At 33.7% G+C, this 23,733-nt stretch overlaps 1 protein-coding gene across 2 annotated transcripts in view; it reads right to left on the bottom strand.

Annotated features, from left to right (window-relative positions):
• LOC111513369 (aquaporin AQPAe.a) overlaps window positions 1-22,347 on the bottom strand; it is a 100,082-nt gene extending 77,735 nt beyond the window's left edge. Inside the window, exon 1 of one of the 2 annotated variants that reach the window (XM_074176657.1) lies at window positions 22,316-22,347. In XM_074176657.1, the coding sequence (XP_074032758.1) occupies window positions 22,316-22,332 (17 nt within the window). In that variant the 5' untranslated portion in view covers window positions 22,333-22,347. Of the gene's footprint in view, window positions 1-13,718; window positions 13,862-22,315 lie in introns of those variants that run through there. The other variant, XM_074176658.1, reaches the window with a different exon arrangement.
• Between the last annotated feature and the right edge of the window lie 1,386 nt (window positions 22,348-23,733).

Raw genomic sequence — 23,733 nt, 5'->3', positions numbered from 1 at the left:
CAGTTCATTGAGGTCAGGCTGTCGAAGCTCTCTGTTGAAAGCTTCAATTATTATTATTATTATTATCTTTTTCACCGTAGTGTGCGCTGGTCAGGCCCTATCCCCCGAAGCCCCGATACATTCGGGAGGGTGCGCCAGCATTATCAACCAATGACCACTCCCCACATCGTGGGGTAAGTGATCATTGGGCCCGAGAATCCTGTGCCCTGAGCAAGCGCAGTGAGTCAAGAATGACAGCCTTCTGCGTCTGTGCGACTAAGAGTTCTGCCTTAGTGCGGCAAGCCGGTATTATTATTATTATCATTATTATTGTTATTATTAATATTATTATAAAATACAAGCAACACAATTTCTATCGAAATTATTTGCATTTTTTTTTAGTTGCAAATGCTTTTTCGAAATCAAAGGTTTGTTTAAGAAAATAGCCAAGTGATTGAATCTTTGCACCAGTCATGTGCAAAATTTATAGCAAATTTTTAATTTCTCTCTAAAAATGTCCGTATGAGTAAAAATGTATCAGAAAAGTTAAACTCCATGATGAGTTTGTTATGTATACATGAATTGATGACAATTAACCGAACTAATAAAGGGGATACCTGTCAAAAATAAGCAAAACATTAACTTTATCCTAGTAGCATAAAATTTGGCATATGGATATAAAATTGCCGTGGACACAACTTTCTCAAGTAACTTTTTGTCAAATTCGATCTAAAAATGCAATTTTTCAATTTTTTTCAAAAAAAAGTTGAATTTGGCAAACACTGAACGTCAATAGGTCGCAGTTGGCCGCATCATTTTAAGTTGAATTTGAAGCACAAACAAGTGCCGAAGTTAAACTTCATTGAAACTTTTCGAAAAAAAAGTTTCCCATATGGTGCGCACTTTAATGGTGACACTGTATATAGAACACAAGCACCGAACATTTGCAACTCCAAATGAAAAAAGATGTTTACAAAATTCCAAAATTGATGGATGATGCTGATTTGGCAATTTTACGCAGGTGCATAATTATCTTCCATATCAAATAGAAACGAGTTTCTGCGCTTAGAAAGACTCATAAAGCTCTCTCATAGGAGATATTTCGATAGAGAAATGCAAAAAATAACAGAAAAATATTGAAGAAACGCCAGCTTATTCGACTATTTATCATAAAAAACAAATTGACAGAATGCCAACGAACTCGACTAAAATAACCGATAGGCAGTCATGGTTATCGAAACAATAGAAGCGTATCAACAATTAGTTTATAGCAGACCATTATTCAGAACTTGATTGAAAACATTCCATATATTTGTAGTATAGTGGCAGGTGTTAGTAACGATTTTGTAAACATTCAATTGTTTTCAGAAACACAGATCCTGCTTACATATTTCATTGTTCTTGAGGAATTTCGTTGAGTAATAATGGGTGAAATACATATTTTCCTGGAAACGATAATTTTATAAAATCTCATTAAAGATTCACCATAAATGGAAAAAAGTCAATTACTGAAAGACAGTTTCAGTTGCTACTTGAGCCACAATAAACCCTTGCGACTAGACCCACTCACTCATGACCAAACCTAACCTATTAGTTGCTACTTCGGCCGTTATCTATGTAGAAATGATAGTGTTTCACAATGACGCATTCTTGATAAATGGTTCTGAGTATTTGATTCAGCGTAAGAGTTGGTATCGTATTTGGTCTTCAAAAAGAGTGTTTTTTGACTTTCTACTTATCCACCTTCATACAAATTCTATTCAATGCAAAATATACTGTCGATTATACGAAGAAAAAATTCTCATTGACAAGGACTGGTGATGAATATAAATAACATACAGGCCTCTTTTATCACGTGGTAACGTTATTATGTTTCAAACCGTAACAGGTACGAAGATGATTGAATGTGAAAAGAAGTGACTGTCATCGGGAACAATACAATGGTAGACGAAAATTTACGGGGACTCTCGCTCTTCTCGAGTTATAAGGGGGAAAACCAAAAATGCTGTTTTTCGTTTTTTTCGGATGAAATTGTTATTTCGGAGAATATAAAAAAATGGAAAAGGACAATGTTATTGTATTCGATGTAATAATAAATATTCATCACCTGAGGACGATTGTGGATACCAACAATCGAAACGTCGTGAACCAACTTGGCTTGGAATCTCTCGATTTTTTATTTATATTTTTTTCAATTGTTCTAATTTTACTTGTATTTTATTTCACTATTATTTCATTTCAGGTTTTTTGCTTAATACAGTGTGGCCCATTTTTAATGGAAACACCCCCCTAAAATTTGAAGTTGTTAATCGATTTTAATATATTTTTTTTAAATTTCAAGTACTAAAAAGTCTACCTTGGGACAAAATTTGAAATGTTTATTAAAGTTTCAGAGCATACTACGATATTTTTTCTTAGTCGAGAATCGGAATTTTTTATTAGCGATTTTTTTATTGAACAATCACTACGCCACTGGATTTAGAGTGCCTCTAAATAGGTGTAACCAAAATTTCATGAAAAAATATTCATTATTAACAAAGTTATGACAACTCAAAAATTCGAAAGCTCACACAGCTAACAGTCACAATATATCATTTTTTTATGATTTCAACAATAAAGTACCGCCAGATGAAGAAAAAAACAAATAGCGTAAATATTTTTAATGAAAATAACGGAATTACATTCACACAATTCAACTAACAATGAAGCAAAAAATTTCAATAAACGTAACTAATAACTAATTATTGAAATGTTTCGATTCAGTGCAACAATTAATTCTATCTCATATTCTAGTAGCCTCTACTGATCCACCACGTATTTCGATACATGTGTCGTAGCGTTTACGAATATTTCTGTTTACGTTCCTTAGTTCTTGAGGGCTAATATCTGCACATACCTGTCGAATTCTTGCATGAAGTCCATTTCTATCTCTTGAGCGGTTTTCGTAAACCTTTTTCGTGAGAAGTCCCCAGAGAAAAAAGTCCAAAACTGTGAAGTCTGGAAATCTGGGTGGCCACTCTATAGACGGACTACCACGGCTTATCCATCGGTTTGGAAAATGTTCGTTAAGCCATTACCTCACAGCTCTGGCATAATGAACTGAACACCCATCTAACTGGACAATTAAATTTGTTCGTTCATTGATTGGCAGCTCGTGACTAGCATCCCAAAACTCTGTGTTTGAAAATTCTAGAAACCTCTGCGCATTAATGTTTTCCTTAAAAAAGAAAGGACCAATAATTCGTTCGTTCAATATCCCACACCGAACGTTGATTTTTTGGGAATACTGGCTTCTACAGTTTATTACCCAGTTAGGATTATCTGCTGCCCAATAACGACAATTCTGTGATGACACTACTCCATTTGTAGTGAAAGTGGCTCCGTCGGTATATAAAATATTTTTTAGGAAATTTCTATTGTTCAAATATTCCCCTTGGGCCCATAAACAATATTCCAAGCGTATCGCTTCGTCGCCTTCTTGAAGTGTGTGTGAAAATTTTGTCTTGAAAGGTTCAATATTCTTCGCCTTGATACATCTCCGAATAGTTTCTCGTGGAATATTCAATTCTAAAGTGGCATTCCTTATACTGGCATTAGGATTATTTCCGAAATAATCTGAAATGATTTGACCATTCCTGTCATTCTTGTTTCGTCTTTGTACAGGATTACTTTTTAACATCATTTTTGATACTGCACCAGTTTCATTGAATATTTTATTTATTTTATTTACCGTACCGCAGCTAATACGAGGACGATCTGGATGTCTCTCATTACATACTCTACAAACCTCTCTAGCACTTCTAACGTCATCTCCCGGAAGGCGTACGATTTCAATTTTCTCTCTTACGCTCAATCTTGCAGCCATGACACAAAATAATTCGAAGAACTGTAAGGTGAATATTGTTGACAATAGTACTTAAATCTTTCGCCAGTGTCAAACTATAATATCATTTCCATGGCAACTAAGATTTAAATTGAAATATTAGGTCTTAGTTTTAGTTAATTTTCGTGAAAACTTGAATGTAATTCCGTTATTTTCATTAAAAATATTTAAACTATTTGTTTTTTTTTCATCTGGCGGCTGTGTGAGTTTTCGAATTGTTGAGTTGTCATAACTTTGTTAATAATGAATATTTTTTCATGAAATTCTGGTCACACCTTTTCAGAGGCACTCTGAATCCAGTGGCGTAGTGATTTTTTCAATTAAAAAATCGCTAATAAAAAATCCCGATTTTCGACTAAGAAAAAATATCGTAGTATGCCCTGAAACTTCAATAAACATTTCAAATTTTGTCCCAAGGTAGACCTTTTAGTACTTGACATTCAAAAAAAAATATTAGAATCGGTTTACAACTTCAAATTTTAGGGGGGTGTTTTCATTAAAAATGGGTCACACTGTATAATTGTTATTTTCAGCTATAATGAACAGTTCTTTCAGAGACTTCAAAGCATTTAATATAATATCAGACAATGGAAGTCCGAACTAATGAAATTCATTCGATAAAACGTTTCGTGTCAACATATCCACCTTCAACTTTTTTTTTTAATACGGACCTATCTTTTTTATTACAGATACTGATAAAGCGATAAATTCACAATCCAAGGGTATATCAAATTTGATATTTTTATAGCGTTTCATTTGAAATTACCACCATCATCAATGACAACAATGAAACAGAAAAACAATTTATTTCAACATGAACTGTTGGGAAAAATAAAACCACTACAGAAAATCAATACAATAAATGATCGAATTGACGACCTCTTTGTTGAATGCACATAAGTTTTCGGTCCAGACAATTTCTGTGGCAATTTTCCAGCATGATAGTCGATAGCTGTACTTGGTGTTGAAAAAACTTTATCCTTCATGTATCCCAATACCAAAAAATCTAAAAGAGTAAGATCTGGGGATCGAGCTGGCCAGTTAATAGGTCCATTGTTTCCAATCCATTTTCTTGGGAATATTGCATCTAACTGTTGCCTTACTATTGTTGCATCACCTGAAACATAAGCTTCAGGTGATCATAATTGAAAAGATACCTCAGATATATTACGTAATTTCATGAAGGTATTCTCAATTGTAGTTACCTGTGGTATATACATATTAGCGTAAGAAGCAACTTGTAGTATTCAAATCACTATTCAAGGAGCTACCGTGTTAGCGAAACCTGCCGTGATATATTTCTCAAATAAACTTTGTGGATATCAATTCGTAAGGTGTAGTTTATGAAATTACTATGGATCTTCATCAAGTAACGGCCAAATCAATAAAAAAATAGATATTCTTTGCCAAGGGAGGATTTCTATTCGATTTTGCATAACTAAATAGCATAACAGTCCTTTCATCATTTGAATACATATTTGATAGGTTCATAAACGGCTGACAATTCTCAACAGATATCAACAACGCATTCATTTTTTCTGCCATAAAAATCAAGCTTAGCTTACGTGTTCAAGAGATGGTAAATGGATTGAGATGCTATTTGATGATACCAAATTATACAACAATCTAATTTAGAGCAAAAACTGATATTTTCGTTACTTCCAAGATTGAGAATTATGAAAAATATTGTAATTCTTAATTCTTTAATTCGTTACAATATTACGAATTATAATTGATTTGGGAGAAATAGGCCTTGAAAAACGGATTACAGCTGTACAAAAAATTACAAAATGAAAAAGTACGAATTTTCAATGTGTTAGGGTACCTACCTGTCAAATTCATTGGGTTGTCTGAATTATATTTTGTAGAAATCAAAACAATTTACAGAAGAAGTAACGACAGGACCGTAATTTGAAATTGTTGTCACTAATGACGGTAGTTATTTCAAATGAAACGCTATGAAAATATCGAAAGGTATACATCCTTGTATTACGAATTTATTGCTTTATCAATATCTATGATAAAAAAGATAGGTCCGTATTTGAAAAAAAAGTTGATGGTGGCCATGTTGACACGAAACGTTTTATGGAATATTTATTATCAGATCGTCATAGCACATTTTGAATACAATAACATTTTCCCTCCGTTACTTTTCCGAAGTAACGATTCCATTCGGAAAAAACGAAAAACAGCATTTTTTGTTTTCCCCTTATAACTCAAGAAAGATAAGAGTTTCCGTAAATTTTCTGCAACCATCGTATTGTTCCCGATGACAGTTACCATTTTTCCCATTTAATCGTCTTCGTATCTGTTACGATTTAGAATATAGCAATGTTACCACATAATAAAAGAAACGGCCTGTATATAAATAAAATAACAAAAAGTAAGCGATACATAAACTGAAAAGAGACATGTAAATAACAAGAACCTGATAAATACGTCCAGAACATAAGAACATTTGTTTGTAGGTGATTGACACTGTTTCATGATGAATTTCATTAGTTCGGACTTCCATTGTCTAATTTTATATCGAGTGGTCCAACGAAAAGTATGCACCTTGCTTTTCTCCTTTTTTTGTAACTTAACGCAAAAATACTCGGACAGGTCAATTTTGCTTTTGGGGGGGACACATTTTAGATGTATTTTTCTACCTGTGGCTTCAACCCCCTAGCGAGGGTGAGTAACAACCCTAAAATTTTAAAGGCAAAGTGGGGTCGAGTAATATATCATTTGAAAGGGCACAAAATTCTCTTTCCAAAATGATACCTAATTTGTTGTATTTACTTGAATAATTATATAAAAAGCAAGAACATTTACTCGATATTTTTGGTGTTAATGAAAATGCGGAAAAAACGGCATTTTTATCACTACTACATTCCTCAATTTCTCTCGTGCGTTTTTTGGTTCAAATAACAACAGCAGATACGTGTACAAAAAGAATTTAGGCAAACGTTCATTGATTCAGTTCGGTTGCTTTTGAAATTATTTCAACTTTACTGTAAAAATGGTTTATTCCATTCCTGAACGAGTTGAAATTGTTAAACTTTGTTATCAACATAATAGTTGTGCTAGACTTACTGCTCGCCTCTTTGATAACAGTCATCTCGGGAAAAATGTGAATGATTCGTACGTTGCCAAGTTAGTCCAAAAGTTTGTCGATACCGGATCTGTCTGTAATGTGAAACACCAGCCACGGAAACCGATCAGAAATGAAGCAGTGGAAGTTGCTGTTTTGGGACATGTTGAATTGGATCATACTCAAACTACCCGTCAGCTTGCTGCAGCCTCAGGTGTCTCCCGTTCGTTCATAATACGGATATTGAGAGCCTATAAATTTCATCCGTACAAAATTAAATCAGTACAGGAACTTAATGAAGATGATCCTGATAGAAGGCTGCAATTTTGTGAACAACTGAGCCAGCTACTAATTGATGATCCGCACCTATCATTCAATACGCGCTTTTCCAATGAGAGTACATTTTTTTTAATGTAGCTGTGAATAGGCATAATTGCCGTTACTGGGATGACAGTAACCCACACTTATTCCGAGAGGTCCATACCCAATATCCTCAAAAAATCAATGTCTGGTGTGGCATATTAGGTAGTGATATCGTAGGGCCACTTTTCATTCCTGGGAATTTAACTGGTGAGGTCTACCTGAACATGCTTGAAGATACAATTGATCCTCTCATAACAGAAATAATTGAAAATGACCAAAATCATAATGATGATCGGCTTTATTTCCAGCAAGATGGAGCACATCCTCACAATGTTGCTCCGGTGAGAGAGTTTTTAGATGACCGGTTTCCTGGACGGTGGATTGGAAGGAGAGGCCCCATCGAATGGCCTGCCAGGTCACCTGATTTATTGCCTTTAGACTTTTTCCTTTGGGGACACTTGAAAAATAAATGTTTTGCTATGCAGCCCGAGTCCATAGAAGATCTTCGCCAACGAATTACAGCAGAGTGCAGAAGTATAACACCTGATATGCTACAGAATGTTAGGAATCGATTTGAACAAAATCTGTATTATTGTATGGAAGCAAATGGGTCAAATTTTCAGCACTTGCTGAAGTAGGGCTCTACTAAGTTAATTACACATTTCAAAGTACTGGGTTGTAGTTGTTTTTCTTCATAATACCTACATGTTTGAGTGAAATACGAAGAATTACTCGCTGAATGGGCAAATGTACCTCAACAAGACATTGACAATCTCATTTTGTCGATGCACGATAGATGTAGGGCCATAATAAACCAGCGTGGAGGCCATACTTTGTACTGATTCCAATTTTTTTTGTATTATGATTTTTTTTCGGGGTGCCAAAGAAGAGCCTTTTTTTTAGTTTTGCTTATATGCGCACTCAGTGTTTTTGACCATTTAATAAATTTTGTTGTAAGTTACATTCGTTTAATAATCACCCGTCAACTTTTTTTCCCGAAAGCGATCTAAAAAAAATTATTGCCATTTTTAAAAATATCCCTAGAGTTTTCCGATGTGTGTATGTTCAAATACCTTCATCAACTAGTATGCGTTGACGGTTATTGGATCTGTAGGCGTCTAAAATACATATTATGTTTCTATAGTACAGTGTGCACTCTAGATAACTTAATATCTTTGGAATCCGACATTCACGGAGCATTTTGTCGTTATCATTTCTCACTTCTTTTTATGATATTGTCCAAGTGATAAATTATTGTTTAGATAAACAACCATACCCCAAACATTGTCTATTTTTCATATAATCTCGATGACAATTGACAGGATCAAAATTATCAGAACACATTTTAAAATCAGACGGTGAACATCGGGTGGAATGGAATAGGACAAGAAAGATTACCAATGAGCCTCATTCTAAGAGACGTAAGCTAAAAGAATCAGCGTATATTCTCATGTCTGGAGAGAATTGTATCTCGAATAGCTCCTAAGAAATAGACCGTACTTGGCTACCCATCTTGAAGAAAACTTTGGATCGTGGCGAAATGGCAACAAACTGATATCGGAGAGTACCTTGTACTACATCGAATGTTTCAGTTGTCAATCAACAACATTGACATAATTTCATATTTCAAAACTTCTTGGTAATCTGTCGAAGAAGTAAAGAAATAAGCTATCAAAAAAGGAATAACTGCGAATTTTTTATCAATTTCTGAAGACGGAGGCAGATTTTGGCCTCCGAAACGTAAAAGATAAGTATTATTCCTTAATCATTTTTTTGATAGGCAAAATTGTCAAATACGACAAGTTACTGATGAATAGAAGATTTTTCTTTGTGAAAAATACTTTGATTTTTACGCAGTAACTTATCGGGGTAAACTAAAAAGTTTGCCCTTCAACACTTATATAAAATTCCCCATTATAATTTTTATATTTTTCAGATTGTGGAAGGTAAGAAATATCCAAAAAAACAGGTCGATAAAAAATAAAAATAAAAAGTTGGAGAGATTCCAAGTCACGTTAGTTCACGACGTTTCGATTGTTAGTATCTACAATCGTCTTCGGGTGATGACTGACAGTCATCATTCATTTTCAATTCTTCTTTTTTAGTCGTTTCAGGTATGTCAAATAATTTTATATAGTAGACAATGGAAGTCCGAACTAGTAAAATACAAAAATATATTTGCCTGTCAAAACTATCGAAGACCGTAATACATTGCAACGACAGTTAGAAAATATACAGACTCGGTGTGGAGTTCAATCAATCAATCAATTTATTCAATCCACATACATATTGTTGTCTATAATAGATTTTAGTATATCTTCAATAATAATTACAGTAGATTGAAAAAATTAAAGAATAAATAAATAACAATACATAAGTGGTGGTGTTCAGTTCTTGGGAAACGCCTAAGCAAAGCTTGTGTTGCGTATTTTCCCAGATCTGAACACAACCATGAATGTGTAAAAAAAAATTATTTATTCCTTTTGGTAACAAATGAAAATTTATAAATATATACAGGGTGTCCCTGGACTTCCTCTTTTCCTCTCGGGAATGTATAGATGGGGTCAAAATATCACCAGTACTTCATATAACTTTTTTTCCTAAAAGTCTTCGTAACCAAGTTACGGGCCCTCGAAGTTACAAAATGAAAAATGTTTTTCTTTGATAACTTTTCAAGTGAATATTCAAAATCATCCAACTTTTGGTAATTGACTAAACAAATGAATTCCGTCGATGAGCTTTCATGCAGGAGTCAGTTGTTTTGCTACAAAGTCAGGAACGGACTACCCCCGATGGTCCACACCCCAAAACTTTGAAATGACCGATATTTTTCAATATTTTTCAACAAATTAAGGTTACTTGAACAATTTTATGAATAAATGTACTCGTGTGGAAAGTCGATTGGAGCAACGAGTCTTGATAAAAATGTAGTTCTACTCGACGACATCAAACCCGCTCGTCCACCATTATTTGAAATGAATAATTATCAAAGCAGAAATAATAATGATAACGTTAATTCAACAACATTTATAACAGGAATAATACAAAGTATGCTAAAATGAAGTCGTAAACAAAAAGTACAGTACCTATATGGAAGTTTAAGTCACAATTGTGATAGCAGATATTTTTTCAAAAGAAATATCAAGTTCTGTAGATTCGTGGTGTTTTTAAACTAACAAGCTACTCTACTATGAAATATCGAATTCATTCCATATTTTGTATGTACATAATACGTGTGGAATAATCACGTTTCGTGTTGATCAGTTATCTGAATCTCATGAAACTCAACATTCGAATGTTTCAAATTCTTCTTCACAGCTAAACTGTTGAGGAGTTTCACAGAGATAATTATAATTTTATGGGAGAAATTCTTTAACACGAATCTAAATTTAGCTGAAAAAAACGCACATCGGAAAAAATATTTACTATACTAATAAAAAGCAAACGAATGAACTACAAAAACGGCTGCACATGATCAGGTGAAAAATATCCAGGGAATAATTATGTTCCATTTCTTTCACAGATGTTGACAAAAAAACCTTTTAGAAAGTTTTGATAAAAAATGAGAAACTGGAATGCGATTTTGTTTTGTTGAGTGGTGCGTTGTCATATGACTATCATTGTATTGTCAATATTCTATAGGATATTTTGAATTTTTTTGATATGGCCGAACAGTTTACATTCAATGAATATGCTGCAGAAGCTCGTCGTCTGTATTCCGAGCATTTTCCCAATCGAACGGTACCGTCAAGAGAAACATTCGAGCGTGTCGATCGCAGCTTGAGGGAGACAGGTATGTAATAATTGATAATTAATTTGAGCACGTTGTTTTATTTCGATATTATTGTAGGTACAGTTTTGCCAAAACGAGGTGGTGAGGGCGCTCCTAGGACTGTACGTACCGTTGTATTGGAGGAAAATATTTTGGAAGTCGTCGCTGATGATCCTTCAATGAGCATCAGAAATCTATCAGAACAGTTCCATACATCCAAGTCCACTATTCATAAAATAATTAGGGAACAACTGCTCCACCCATTTCACATCCAGAAGGTACATGCCATGACACCTCAAGATTTTCCAGCACGACTGGAATATGCCAATTGGTTCATGGATAGGCAAAGAGAGGATATGACTTTTATTAATCGAGTTTTATTCACTGATGAAGCAGGTTTCAGTAGAGATGGAGTTATCAACTCTCATAATCTCCATATATGGGCCGAAGAAAATCTCCATGGGATATTGCAAACCAAACACCAACGGAAATTCAACGTGAATGTTTGGGCTGGTATCATAGGAAACCATCTTATAGGACCATTCGTTCTACAGGACCGATTGAATGGAGAACGTTATTTGGAGTCCATTCAGAACGATTTGAATGGACTTTTGGAACATGTTCCATTGCAAACCCGAAGAGATATGTGGTTTATGCATGATGGCGCTCCTCCTCATTTTAGTTTGATTGTGCGTGACCATCTGAACCATATTTTCCACAATAGATGGATTGGTAGAGGTGGGCCATATTCATGGCCATCGCGGTCTCCGGATTTAAATCCATTAGATTTCTTTCTGTGGGGGCATCTGAAAAGCCTTGTTTACGCTACACCTATTCACACAAGAGATGCATTGTTGAATAGAATAACATTACAATGTGAAGCCATACGAAACGACCCTGGAATGCTATTTCAAGTACAGAGAGGGTGTCTTCGCAGACTAAGAAAATGTATAGAGAGAGAAGGTGGTCATATCGAGCAGTTTCTGTAGCGGATTTTTCATTTCTGTTTGCTCTTGAGGCTCTTGAGTTTCGTTAGTTAAACGTGTTTGCATTATAAAAATTCGTTATGAACATTTTACCTATCATTTCCATTTTCCTTAAAAACTAATATTTTCGAATAATGGTAGACATCTCAGGATAAATGTTGTTGAATTAACGTTATCATTATTATTTCTGCTTTGATAATTATTCATTTCAAATAATGGTGGACGAGCGGGTTTGATGTCGTCGAGTGAAACTACATTTTTATCAAGACTCGTTGCTCCGATCGACTTTCCACACGAGTACTTTTATTCATAAAATTGTCCAAGTAACCTTAATTTGTTGAAAAATATTGAAAAATATCTGTCATTTCAAAGTTTTGGGGTGTGGACCATCGGGGGTAGTCCGTTCCTGACTTTGTAGCAAAACAACTGACTCCTGCATGAAAGCTCATCGAAGGAATTCATTTGTTTAGTCAATTACCAAAATTTGGATGATTTTGAATATTTACTTGAAAAGTTATCAAAGAAAAACATTTTTCATTTTGTAACTTCGAGGGCCCGTTACTTGGTAACGAAGGAATTTAGGAAAAAAAGTTATATGAAGTACTGGTGATATTTTGACCCCATCTATACATTCCCGAGAGGAAAAGAGGAAGTCCAGGGACACCCTGTATATTAGCAAAAGCAATTTGATTTTATATCAGTTATATTAGTGTTTTTGAATTGTAGTAAATATACCATGCTATAAAATAGTTGGGAAATTATTTATCATTGAAGTGACAATATGGTAATGAAAATAAAATTGTTTCTGAAAGAATTTTAATAAAATAATTTCATTAAAGCTACAGGAAACAATTATAAAATAAGCTTGAAATAGTTTTATAACTATCATAAAAATCTCGCAGGAAAGTGTTATAAAACTGCTATATAACAATTCACTTTTTTAGGAAAATAAGTTTCATAAGTTAGTTGTAAAAACGTTTCTGTGATAATTTCCTGACTATTTAATAATGGTTTTTTAATTTTATTTCATAAACATTTCTATGACAAATTTATAAATCACTTTAATTGCCTACAACTGTATTGTGTTCACCGATCATCTAATACAATCAATTAGCATTTTGGAAGTAATTGTAAAATACTAATAAAATAAAACTTTTGCAACACCATGGAATTATAAAGCAACTTTTCTGGTTGGGATGTTTATATGTATTCAATGTATTTTTACATGTTTGTTTGTTTACATATTTATAAGTATAAATTAACATGTTCGATACCATGTAGTTGGTCCATGAATGAATAAATTTCTTTCTTTCTTTCTATTACTTTTATAACATACTTAGTTAACCCTGTTTTCAACTGTTGGGTAGTAAAGGCTAGTATTATTATTATTATTATCAGTTGGGATGATTACTTCTGCGTGAATTGCCATAAGAGCCAACCCGTTTAGCCTCGGACGGGGGGAGGATCCGGACCCCTCCTTCTGGGCACGGCCTTGAAAGATTTCAAATCTGCCAACGGTACAGAAGAAATGTCATTTCCAGCACTAAGAGAAAACGTTGACATTTCAATTAATAGCACAAACCTGTGCATTATCATACCACCTTCACTGTCACAAAGATCACAATAAGAATAACTAGATGATACATTTCATCGACTTACCACTTTCTGTATCACTCGTGGGCTATAATTTTCATCGAATGACGTTGTTTACTTCGGCTACTCGCGAGCACCGTACACAATGAAGAAAAATATTGTTCGCCAAATGTTATATCCGTTACTAGATTCACGTTCAACAATCGGTGATAAGAGGCTAGTTGAATATTTATTGTAACGGAGGAAGGTATTCAAATACTTGGAATGCTTGCTATCGATTGCTATTGCAAAACTGTTTTTAAAATGCTGAAGTTTTCAGAATATATTATTGAGACGATAATTTTTTATCACTTTTGTTGAAACTGAAATTCTAAGCCAAAACACTATGCAAGGGCGATCGGTTGAGTGAACTAATCTGTTCGGAAACCAGTTTGAAATTTGTTTTTTTTCTTTTGGTTAACTATAGTCCGTTCATAATTTGTCGATAGCACAAAATGAGGGCCCAAGTCATAAAACGGTCGTAAAACTCGTAAAATCATAGGCGGAGGTTCCTGAGGTGTTTATTCATTAAATATAAAGCTTCAGTTTATATTCGAAACTTGCCTTGAAAGGGTGAAGTTGTTACGAACGAAAATAATTTTTGGTTTAGTACATTTTTTAATCGCATTTAATTTACGGCTCGTTGGTGTTTCGGCGTCTACGGCAGTAATTAACGTCTCTAATATTTATTTTGCGAATTTTGTGCAGTGCGTGAGTAACTTTTTTTCATATTCCTACAAACATATACGTACCTTTCGTTCCTGCTTGTTTTGTTTGATTGCTTGCGATGGCTTCGTCATCATCATCAACATCATCAAGTTTTACACCGGTACTGTTGCGTACAGTCAGTAAGTCTGTCTATTCACCAAGAGAGAAGACTATTGTTTTGAACGTTCACGATGCTCTGGTTTCTCAGAATCCCACAAACACTGTTCAGAACATAATCAAGAGTTGTGCCAACATGACGGGCGTAGGGGAGTCAACAATATATAGGTTCCTATCAGAAAGAAAAAAAAAGGTATAGCTAACCCAAATACAAACGAATACTTAAAGAGGGGGAGAAAACCTATTGAAATTGATGAATTTGCCAAAAATGGTATTCGAAGGAAAATTCACGAATTTTTTTACAAAAAAGAAATACCCAACTTAAACAAAATTTTACAAGAAGTTAGAGGACGACCCGGATTTGCCTCATGTCGGACGAACCAAATTGTGGCAAGTTTTAAAAGAATTAAATTTCCGGTGGGAGAAATCAGACCGAAAATCACTTTTGATTGACCGGGAAGAGATAATATGTTGGAGAAGAAAGTATCTAAGATCTATATGAAAATTTCGGGCTGAAGGAAGGCCAATTTACTATCAGGACGAAACGTGGGTAAACGCAGGTCATACTCTCACAAAAATTTGGACAGATAAAAATATATATATGGAATTTGAATCCAAAAGCACAAAAGACTATCACGAGGAGATGACAGCTGATGTTTTCGAAGAGTATTTTGAGCAGATGATTGAACATATACCACCAAACTCAATTATAGTATTAGATAATGCATCTTATCATTCACGACTAGTTGAAAGACTTCCAACGACTGCGTGGAAGAAACAGGATATCATTGACTGGCTGCGGAATAAGTCCCTGCCTTACGAAGATGGAATGGTTAAAGCAGAACTTTTAAAAATTGCCCGGCAACACAAATCTAAGTTAAAGAAATACGTAGTTGACAAAATGGCGGGAAGACGAAACATCACAGTCCTTAGACTTCCACCCTACCACTGCGAATTAAATCCAATTGAACTCATTTGGGCACAAATGAAAAGCTATGTGGCTAGAAAAAATACGTCATATAAAATACAAGCTGTACGTGAATTGTTATATGAGTCTTTACAACATATTACAGAACAAAATTGGCGAGATGCAGTAAGACATGCAATAGAAGAAGAACAAAAAATGTGGGATCTTGACAATATAATTGATGCGACTGTAGAGACACAACCGCTAATTATTAACCTGCAAGACGACTCGGATTCCGAAGATGATCCTGTTTATTTTGAATTTGAATAGTTTTGTAAGTAATCGTAGTTTATATCATTTAAAAATAGGTATTAATTAAATAAATGTATCTTTTACAAATTGCAAGTAACTTATTATTTTTAAATAAAATAAAGAAATTTTTTTAAAATAAAAATACAGTTTACAGTACCTACAGTTTAAGAATATTAATATATTTATTTATTTAAAGTAACTAATGTTTTAATCATATACTCTACGACACTGGTCACTCATTTCCACTCAAAATACCTACATAATCGGATTAAAAGTTTTATAGCTGTATTGTATTTCTTCAGATACAAGGTGGGTTAGTCGAAAACATCTTAAACTGCCAGTTTTAGTTTGGTTTTTGTTATTATATCATATTAGCTGTCCTCTCTGTATTTCAGTTCTCTAATGAGGGTCAAACTTGCAGTGAGCTATCAACAAATTATGAACGGACTATAGGCTTGTCTACTAATGAGATTGTTCTTTTGTATTTATTCGTCAGCTTCACAAGTTGCTTCGTGCATGGTGATTTGTTAGGTCGTTTAGAGAGTTGCTTCTTTTCTGAGGTACAAGACTTTGAATGGGCTTGTTCCATGATTTTTGGTTTATAGTTCACTTGATAAAAATTTTAAATTGGAAAACAGTGCACTTTGTTTCATCTCTCTATGTACCGTAGTTTTCCCGTAATCAATTATTAAAAATCGAATGTGGTAGGGTGGTGACGTCACGATCCTAGTCCCGCTTCTTGTTCAATTTACCAATAGGAACAATAGGAATAATCTACATTGCCGAATCGTAAAATTTACGGAGCCTATAACTATCAATTTAATTATGGAAGTGTATATGAACCCGTTTCAAATAATGAAAAATTCTCCACATGGAATGTTCTATATCTAAAATCAGTACACAAAGTCAATACATCACAAAATATTTACCTAAACTATGATTTTATACAGTAGTAAATGAATACAGTTATGAAAATCAGAAAATATAGCAAACTGGATTAAAAAACCATTTCAAATATTCAATTTATTCTACAATCCTGAATCTGTACAACTGCAATTTATAAAAAAAAAACGATTCCTACATACTACATAAATACCTCTTTCTAATAATAATAATAATAATATAATAATAACTTTATTAATTCCTTTAGGATCACAATGTGATATAGGACAAGTCAGTGAAAAATATAGATAAATAAACTTCAAAATACAGATATGACGAAACAATAAACATAGAAATTTTTGATTTAAAATTTTGAACAAACTTTTAAAACTTTTAAAACTTTTAAAATGCTTAAACAATACACATAAGCAATACACATATGAGCATTTCAATCACTTCTGTTCACATATTCGACGACACTGTAGAAACATCTGGAAATCAAAAACTCTTTCAGTTTTGCTTTGAAAATACCTGGGGTTTCTTCCGTCCGTACCTCAACCGGAAGTTTGTTATAAAATTTTGTCCCTGCATAGGAAGGGCAATTTTCGAAAAATGCAGTCGAGTGCTTTTTTAATCTGATTTTATTCTTTTGTCTAGTAGGATAGGTATGAAAATCTGAGTTTTGAAGGTGCGTGTCATATTTCTTCATAAACAAACAAACGCATTTATAAATATATATATACAAGGTAAACACATGATTCTATTTTCAATAAAAATTTGTTTGCACGAATCTCTATAGGCAATATTGAATATCAAACGAATAACTTTTTTTTGGGAGACAAAAATTCTGTTCATATCAGAAGAACAGCCCCACACTGCTATATTGTTGGAAATATGAGGATAGAATATGGCATGATAAACATTTAACAGCTGAGATTTATTAAAAATTGAAGTTAACTGTCTTAGGACATAGTATGCGCTGTTAAGTTTATTATTCACTTGATTAATGCTAGATTGAAATGACATAACACTATCTATGCATATGCCAAGAAATTTAGTTTTTTCTGATGAGTTGATGAGATCATTATTGACTTTGACCTGTAAATTTTTTATTTTTCTCTGGTTTCTGTAATGGAACTGCAACAAAACAGTTTTCTTCGAATTTACAATTAAAGAATTCCTGCGACACCAGCTTGTGAATTCTACAGATAATTTGTTGAGTTTGTCCTGGAGTTCCTCAGGACTATTTGCATCAGTGGCAAGTGTCGAGTCGTCAGCATATAAGACTACAGAATCTGTACTAATATGGTTTGGCATATCATTTACATACAATAAAAAAATTAGTGGGCCCAAAATGGATCCTTGCGGAACACCTAAATCCATATTATATGACAAAGACTGCTTTTCTTCTACTTTCACATGTATTCTTCTGAATGTTAAATACGATTTTAACCACAGGAGAAAATTACCCCTGAAGCCAAGGGGTAAAAAAAAGTGCCCCAACATATTTTCTCTGGTCCAGTGCGTCATAAACGTACTTGAAAAAAATATATGCAGCACTTTCAGTTGACCTACCTGGGCAAAACCCATGCTGATGTTTGGAAATAATATCAAATTTTTCTATAAATGACAGCATTTTAGAATGAACACATTTCTCAAAAACTTTACACAGTGCTGTTTGTACTGTTATTGGTCTGTAGTTTTCAATTATATAAATTTCATTATTTTTGTGTAGAGGAGTAACTAAACCAATTTTCATCTTATCAGGAAATTCTCATATTTTTCACAAGTTTTGTTGATATGCAGTCAATACCTACCGAGTTCGTATTTTTGAGTGACAGAATAATTTCACAAATGTCACTTGGTTGAACGGGTGAAAAGAAAAATGTATGATGCACGGACATGGTTGTAAAATCTGTGAACGAAGATAGACCGAAATGTTTTTCAATCTCACATTTTGCTACTGTTGAGAAATATTTTCCAAATACATTCACAATTTTATTTTTGTCATTTATATATTCACCGTTCAATTCAATCTCCCAGTTCAACTTTTTTTTTGACCTGCCTGTTTTGTTTCTAACTAAATTCCATATTTCTTTTTGCTTTTGTCGCTGATTCTTGTTATCAAGATTCAGTTGGTAGAATGAATACTTTGCATCATGTAATTTACGCTTGTATACAGGGTGTCCCTGGACTTCCTCTTTTCCTCTCGGGAGTGCATAGATGGGGTCAAAATATCACCAGTACTTCATATAACTTTTTTTCCTAAAATCCTTCGTTACCAAGTAACGGGCCCTCGAAGTTACAAAATGAAAAATGTTTTTCTTTGATAACTTTTCAAGTGAATATTCAAAATCATCCAAATTTTGGTAATTGACTAAACAAATAAATTCCTTCAATGAGCTTTCAAGCAGGAGTCAGTTGTTTTGCTACAAAGTCAGGAACGGACTACCCCCGATGGTCCACACCCCAAAACTTTGAAATGACTGATATTTTTCAATATTTTTCAACAAATTAAGGTTACTTGGACAATTTCATGAATAAAAGTACTCGTGTGGAAAGTCGATCGGAGCAACGAGTCTTGATAAAAATGTAGTTTCACTCGACGACATCAAACCCGCTCGTCCACCATTATTTGAAATGAATAATTATCAAAGCAGAAATAATAATGATAACGTTAATTCAACAACATTTATCCTGAGATGTCTACCATTATTCGAAAATATTGGTTTTTAAGGAAAATGGAAATGATAGGTAAAATGTTCATAACGAATTTTTATAATGCAAACACGTTTAACTAACGAAACTCAAGAGCCTCAAGAGCAAACAGAAATGAAAAATCCGCTACAGAAACTGCTCGATATGACCACCTTCTCTCTCTATACATTTTCTTAGTCTGCGAAGACACCCTCTCTGTACTTGAAATAGCATTCCAGGGTCGTTTCGTATGGCTTCACAATGTATTGTTATTCTATTCAACAATGCATCTCTTGTGTGAATAGGTGTAACGTAAACAAGGCTTTTTAGATGCCCCCACAGAAAGAAATCCAATGGATTTAAATCCGGAGACCGCGATGGCCATGAATATGGCCCACCTCTACCAATCCATCTATTGTGGAAAATATGGTTCAGATGGTCACGCAGAATCAAACTAAAATGAGGAGGAGCGCCATCATGCACAAACCACATATCTCTTCGGGTTTGCAATGGAACATGTTCCAAAAGTCCATTCAAATCGTTCTGAATGAACTCCAAATAACGTTCTCCATTCAATCGGTCCTGTAGAACGAATGGTCCTATAAGATGGTTTCCTATGATACCAGCCCAAACATTCACGTTGAATTTCCGTTGGTGTTTGGTTTGCAATATCCCATGGGGATTTTCTTCGGCCCATATATGGAGATTATGAGAGTTGATAACTCCATCTCTACTGAAACCTGCTTCATCAGTGAATAAAATTTGATTAATAAAAGTCATATCCTCTCTTTGCCTATCCATGAACCAATTGGCATATTCCAGTCGTGCTGGAAAATCTTGAGGTGTCATGGCATGTACCTTCTGGATGTGAAATGAGTGGAGCAGTTGTTCCCTAATTATTCTATGAATAGTGGACTTGGATGTATGGAACTGTTCTGATAGATTTCTGATGCTCATTGAAGGATCATCAGCGACGGCTTCCAAAATATTTTCCTCCAATACAACGGTACGTACAGTCCTAGGAGCGCCCTCACCACCTCGTTTTGGCAAAACTGTACCTACAATAATATCGAAATAAAACAACGTGCTCAAATTAATTATCAATTATTACATACCTGTCTCCCTCAAGCTGCGATCGACACGCTCGAATGTTTCTCTTGACGGTACCGTTCGATTGGGAAAATGCTCGGAATACAGACGACGAGCTTCTGCAGCATTACAAAATGCTCGTTCATAAAATACATGCATATCTGCATATTCATTGAATGTAAACTGTTCGGCCATATCAAAAAAATTCAAAATATCCTATAAAATATTGACAATACAATGATATTCATATGACAACGCACCACTCAACAAAACAAAATCGCATTCCAGTTTCTCATTTTTTATCAAAACTTTCTAAAAGGTTTTTTTGTCAACATCTGTGAAAGAAATATTATTCCCTGGATATTTTTCACCTGATCATGTGCAGCCGTTTTTCTAGTTCATTCGTTTGCTTTTTATTAGTATAGTAAATATTTTTTCCGATGTGCGTTTTTTTCAGCTAAATTTAGATTCGTGTTAAAGAATTTCTCCCATAAAATTATAATTATTAGTGAAACTCCTCAACAGTTTAGCTGTGAAGAAGAATTTGAAACATTCGAATGTTGAGTTTCATGAGATTCAGATAACTGATCAACACGAAACGTGATTATTCCACACGTATTATGTACATACAAAATATGGAATGAATTCGATATTTCATAGTAGAGTAGCTTGTTAGTTTAAAAACACCACGAATCTACAGAACTTGATATTTCTTTTGAAAAAATATCTGCTATCACAATTGTGACTTAAACTTCCATATAGGTACTGCACTTTTTGTTTACGACTTCATTTTAGCATACTTTGTATTATTCCTGTTATAAATGTTGTTGAATTAACGTTATTATTATTATTTCTGCTTTGATAATTATTCATTTCAAATAATGGTGGACGAGCGGGTTTGATGTCGTCGAGTAGAACTACATTTTTATCAAGACTCGTTGCTCCGATCGACTTTCCACACGAGTACTTTTATTCATAAAATTGTCCAAGTAACCTTATTTTGTTGAAAAATATTGAAAAATATCTGTCATTTCAAAGTTTTGGGGTGTGGACCATCGGGGGTAGTCCGTTCCTGACTTTGTAGCAAAACAACTGACTCCTGCATGAAAGCTCATCGACGGAATTTATTTGTTTAGTCAATTACCAAAATCTGGATGATTTTGAATATTCACTTGAAAAGTTATCAAAGAAAAACATTTTTCATTTTGTAACTTCGAGGGCCCGTAACTTGGTTACGAAGACTTTTAGGAAAAAAAGTTATATGAAGTACTGGTGATATTTTGACCCCATCTATACATTCCCGAGAGGAAAAGAGGAAGTCCAGGGACACCCTGTATACCCTTCAAATAATTGTAATATGTCCGAATATTCGTATCATCACTACTGCTAACAAGCCAAAATAAATTTTTGAGACTATTTCCCATGTGAATGATATCGGCGGTCACCCATTGTTTTCGTCGCCATAACTCGGAAATTTCTGATTTTCTCACAGTTGGACACGTTGAGTCAATATAAAATAATATTATATTCACAAATGAGTCATAGAGCTACTAAATTCAAGCTATAATGCTTGAATTTAGTAGCTTGAGTAATCTGTTGAATCTTGAGAGGAAGGTTGAATGAGGTCAAGTATAGACAGAATTGATTATAATCGAACTGATCCAACAAAAGCTTCTGAGATAATAATACCATTATTCGTATGATAAAATTTAATTGATTTGGTTTCATACTTTCAGTAACAGTATTAACTCCAGATAATACTTTCTGTGGAGAATACTTCAAGTTGAAATAAAAAACTGTGTCATCAAATTCAATATTTTCGTTCTTCTTTCATTTATAGTCACTTTTTGAATTATTTCAATAAAGTATTGGGAAAGTAGAAGGATTGTAGTTCTTTCTTTTCAATACTTACACCCATTTCTTTCTCATTTTATTCTTTGGGAACCTGAACTCAATGTATGAGATAACTCACTTATAAACCAATACACTTTCTGTTGTCTTGTGTCTTTCCGCACAATTAAAATCAGCACAAGAATGCACCATATTAATATTCAAATATATCTCTAAAACACTTTTAAAACATACACAAACTAAACTCGATTAAAAACGAATTGTTTCTACGCGAGCTGTCAGCTAAGAAAAAGTTGAAACTCAATGTTGCAAAAACAAGCAGAATGGATCCGATATGACATACATTTTCAATGCCGAATAAACCAATAAACTGTGATATGGGTACTTTATTTTCCTGAGAAAATGAATGATCAAACAAAATGTTCTGTAATTATTCATTAATTTTTTTTTTTGAGAATAAACCCAGCAAACAAATAAATATACAATAATTAGATCGCTCGAATCCATGGATTAAGCATAAAAATGGACAATAATATTTGCCTTGATAACTGCTATAGTACAAGATATATACAGTGTCACCGATAAAGTCCGCATCAAATGGGAAACTTTTTTATTTATCGTTTTATGTGAAATTTGATTTTGGCAGTAGATTTTGCTTACGACATGATGTCAAATGGCGTCTACAAAATAGGTCGTGTGATTTCCTTAACCTGTCAAAATTGACATTTAAAAAAAGAAACATCGAAAAATGACATTATTCTTCAAAATATCCAAAAATATCAAAGGATAAAAACATTTTCTTTTGTAATTTTATACCCACACACCAAGTTTCAAACCCATAATAAGTATTTTATATTTTCACTATTTTTCCGTATTCCTGCTTTTTCTACTTATCAAAATTTAAGCACACCTGTACTAAATCATTTATTTTAACTAAACTCGTCACCGAATTTCTTTTTTCGTAATATAATAATATTTTAAGAGCCTCTTTGATGTTAAAAACAAATTTTGAAAAATAAAAGTTGTCAAACTTGATGCAAAGTTCATCTAGTTTCAACGGGGCTTTCCAAACTATACAGTACTTGAGTTTTTTAATGAGCAAATGGCCTCACAATATGAATTAGAACAAAACGGAACATTAGGAAACAATATCTTAGAGTGTTTATTGTTTTTTTAACAAAAAATACAGTGGAATTTAATCTTAATTAAAAGGAACTGAAAATAAATATGTACCTATACCTAATAGCAAAAAAATACGAAAAAAAGACTCACGACATTAAATACACTACATTTCTGTATGTCTTCCATCGCGTTCTATGCAGATAATTGTCCTTCTTGATACATCTTTTATTGAGTTGCTGATACTCACAGGGTTTATGTTTAAAATAGAGTTTCTAATAACAGTTTCTAGGTGATTCACGTCACGAAAAGGTCTTTAATTATAAACGATTTGTTTTAAGTAACCCCACAAGAAAAAAT

This window comes from Leptinotarsa decemlineata, unplaced genomic scaffold, assembly GCF_025532065.1.
Source record: "Leptinotarsa decemlineata unplaced genomic scaffold, Ldec_3_MD MMD2_tig00001973_RagTag_RagTag, whole genome shotgun sequence".
Lineage (NCBI taxonomy): Eukaryota > Metazoa > Arthropoda > Insecta > Coleoptera > Chrysomelidae > Leptinotarsa > Leptinotarsa decemlineata.
This window is presented reverse-complemented; position numbering and strand designations above follow the sequence as displayed.